At 38.9% G+C, this 2,830-nt stretch overlaps 1 protein-coding gene across 1 annotated transcript in view; it reads right to left on the bottom strand.

The window, feature by feature from the left end:
- The window catches only part of mettl22 (methyltransferase 22, Kin17 lysine), a 38,814-nt gene that overhangs the window by 30,502 nt on the left and 5,482 nt on the right, over positions 1-2,830 (bottom strand). Inside the window, exon 4 of the mRNA XM_046030153.1 lies at positions 768-904. Within this exon, the coding sequence (XP_045886109.1) occupies positions 768-904 (137 nt within the window). The remainder of the gene's footprint in view (positions 1-767; positions 905-2,830) is intronic.

Here is a 2,830-nt window from a genome sequence, read left to right as displayed (position 1 = left end):
TTCATAGCGAATCATCAACGCCACGGACACGCCCATTGACGAAAACTCGCAAATAGCACAACTTTTCATCGTCAATGCCTTTAGAAGGCACAGCAGAAATTTGACGTCGATCCGACTAAATCCCTAGGAGGAGTTCGTTAAAGTACGAAGTGTGTAAATCATCCAAAAATGGCCGTAAAATTCAAAATGGCCGACTTCCTGTTGACTTTAGGCTATGGGTTCTTGAGGCTTTTTTGTGCGTCTTGATATGATACATGTCCCCAGAAAATTTCGTACATGTAGGTTGAACGTGAACGAGGGGCTAATCTTTTCCAATTTTCTAGGTGGCGCTAGCGAGTCATTTTGTCACGCCCATGTGCGAAACTTGTAGAATACGAAATTTTTCACCGGTTCTGACATGTTTGCAAATTTTGGTGAGTTTTCGAGTATGTTTAGGCCATGTCAGTTGAGCCTACTTTGCAGAAAAAAACAAAAAACAAAAAAAATCCGAGCAAATTCAATAGGGACCTCGCACGGTCGTGCTCGGGCCCTAATAATACATGAATTAATTAACAGTAATTTATGTAATTTCTATGAGCTAATGGCAAGGCCACAGACACAATTAACATTTACATGCATCTAATTCCAATCTCGGTTACCTCTACCTTAATGGATAATAAAATTTGTGTTACAAAGTATTTACTTTTGTACAGATTTATTTTTGCGGCATTTATGATAACTAAGATAACGAGAAAATTATTAAAACATGATCAAATCTAGGTTCTTACCAATTCTTATAACATCTTCGAAGCTCTGAACTCCATCGTCCATATTCTCTTCTTCTTCCAGTGAAGGGTTGGACTGTTTGAGAATGATGGGACAGACCAAGTCTCGGTCACTACCCCCCATAGGTATTTTTCTTGGCCTGTGGAATCATAAGAATGGTATGAAATGCATCTGTTGAAGACAGCAGTATATCATCCAAAGCTATAAGTAACATTACCTCTACCAAATGCACAAAACTTTAACAAGACGCTTCGCGCTACACCTTTACAGTCTGTGATTGCTTGAAGGAACTACACAGCAATCTTTAGTCTCAAGTAACATCTAATAACATTTAGTAGGACTGCAATTTTTGGTGCAACAATAGTTATTGTAGGAATAATCAGCAGAAAAATGTTATTCAGATTATTGAGGTTAAGATATATTCAATGTAAAAATTCTGATGTTGAAGAAAAGCAGAATTCACAAAGAATTTTATTTACACACGTTAGACTAAAAACATAGTCATAACCACTACTTTTAACACATTAAGGGCTTGATTTACTAAAGGTTTGCGTGAGTAAAAACGTGTGATCACCAGAAAGTTAACACGTAAGCTGATCTACTAACGGTGTGCACGCAGAATGACGTCTTTCAAAAGTGCAAGATAGCACCTGTTGTTCATTTACTACTTTTGCCTTAATGAATATGCAATTTGGGGCGTTTCAATTTTATTGTGCAAAGTAATGGGAGGGTAACTTGCAAATACATTTATTTATTACACGCAATGTGATCTACCAAGCCTAAACGCAATTTCATGTGAGGGTAAGAGCTTCTGTATTTAATACGTTTGAAAGGAAGGTGCAAACCGGCAAGTGTTGCGCAGAGATGGCTGCTGTTATCGTTGCAAGGAGACACAGTTGTAATGAAAGAAGACCTAGAAGATTAAATTTGTTAGATATTATTGTATTCTATTTAATTTATTTGATGAACTATATGAATTTAAATGTTCTTATTATTTTGTATTTTCCTTTAGCTTTGGCAATACTGTTAACATTCATGCCAATAAAGTACATTTCGTTTCGACCTGACTTCTTTTCTCCATGAGATAGAAGAATTTAGAAAGTTGGTTGGCGCTGTGGAGAGCCCCCAGCTGCAGTAGTGCATGGATCACGCGTAAAATTCATCCAGCCAGAGGGAATGATCACCAACTGTTCACAGCGTGCCAGTGTAATAGCGACACAATTCACTGTAGCTATTGGAAAGGTAATGGGGTGTGGAATTTACAGGGCCAGGGCCAACAAATACTAAAATATCAAATAATCAAAATAATAATAATTTGAAAATTTGTACAATTTATCAGTCTGACTTTCCACTGGTTGTCCTCACTTCATGGCATAAGGAGACATATTTTGCTGCAATAATTTCACATTTGGGCATTTCTCCCAGTAAATAGTGTTTTTTTTATTTTTATTTTTTTATTATATTATTATTTTATTATTGTATAAATAAGCACACCGTGAGCAATGTACAATCATGAGTCAAATTCATCGTATGTGTACACATACCTGGCAATAAAGCTGATTCTGATTCTGACTTACTTCTGCGTCAAATTGACGGAGTAGGTGACAGCGTAGGCTACGGGGCTACGCAGTCGCCTGACGTGCACCTCCTCAAAAATGTAACTACGTCGAGTCGACGCGGACCGTAAGCTCTGTGATTGGTCGGCTGGGTAGCCTCGCAATGCCTCCGAGTGGACCAGAAGTACCCCGAGCTTTAAAGTAACATTTACTAGCGGCCAAAACGGCGGCTGTAACACACTGAATTAATATATTTAACCGTCGCAACCCGAGGGAAATGACTCGTTTTGCTATCAGAATGTGATCCATTCTGTCGGTAACATTTGAAAAGGCTACACCAGCTGCACGTTTACAATTTTACCCCCATTTATGTTAACAGAGGGCTAAACCGGAAGTTAGCCTGCTCGGGCGGCAAAAGTCAACACAGTGGACGCTGTAGCGCTACTGCCGACTGGCGTTTGGGGGTGTAATTGCAGAATGACGGACACACCTACGCACAAGTATAAATG

Source organism: Micropterus dolomieu, linkage group LG02 (genome assembly GCF_021292245.1).
Source record: "Micropterus dolomieu isolate WLL.071019.BEF.003 ecotype Adirondacks linkage group LG02, ASM2129224v1, whole genome shotgun sequence".
NCBI classification, from domain to species: Eukaryota; Metazoa; Chordata; class Actinopteri; order Centrarchiformes; family Centrarchidae; genus Micropterus; species Micropterus dolomieu.
The sequence above is the reverse complement of the archived record's forward strand: the minus strand, read 5'-3'. Positions and strand labels throughout refer to the sequence as shown.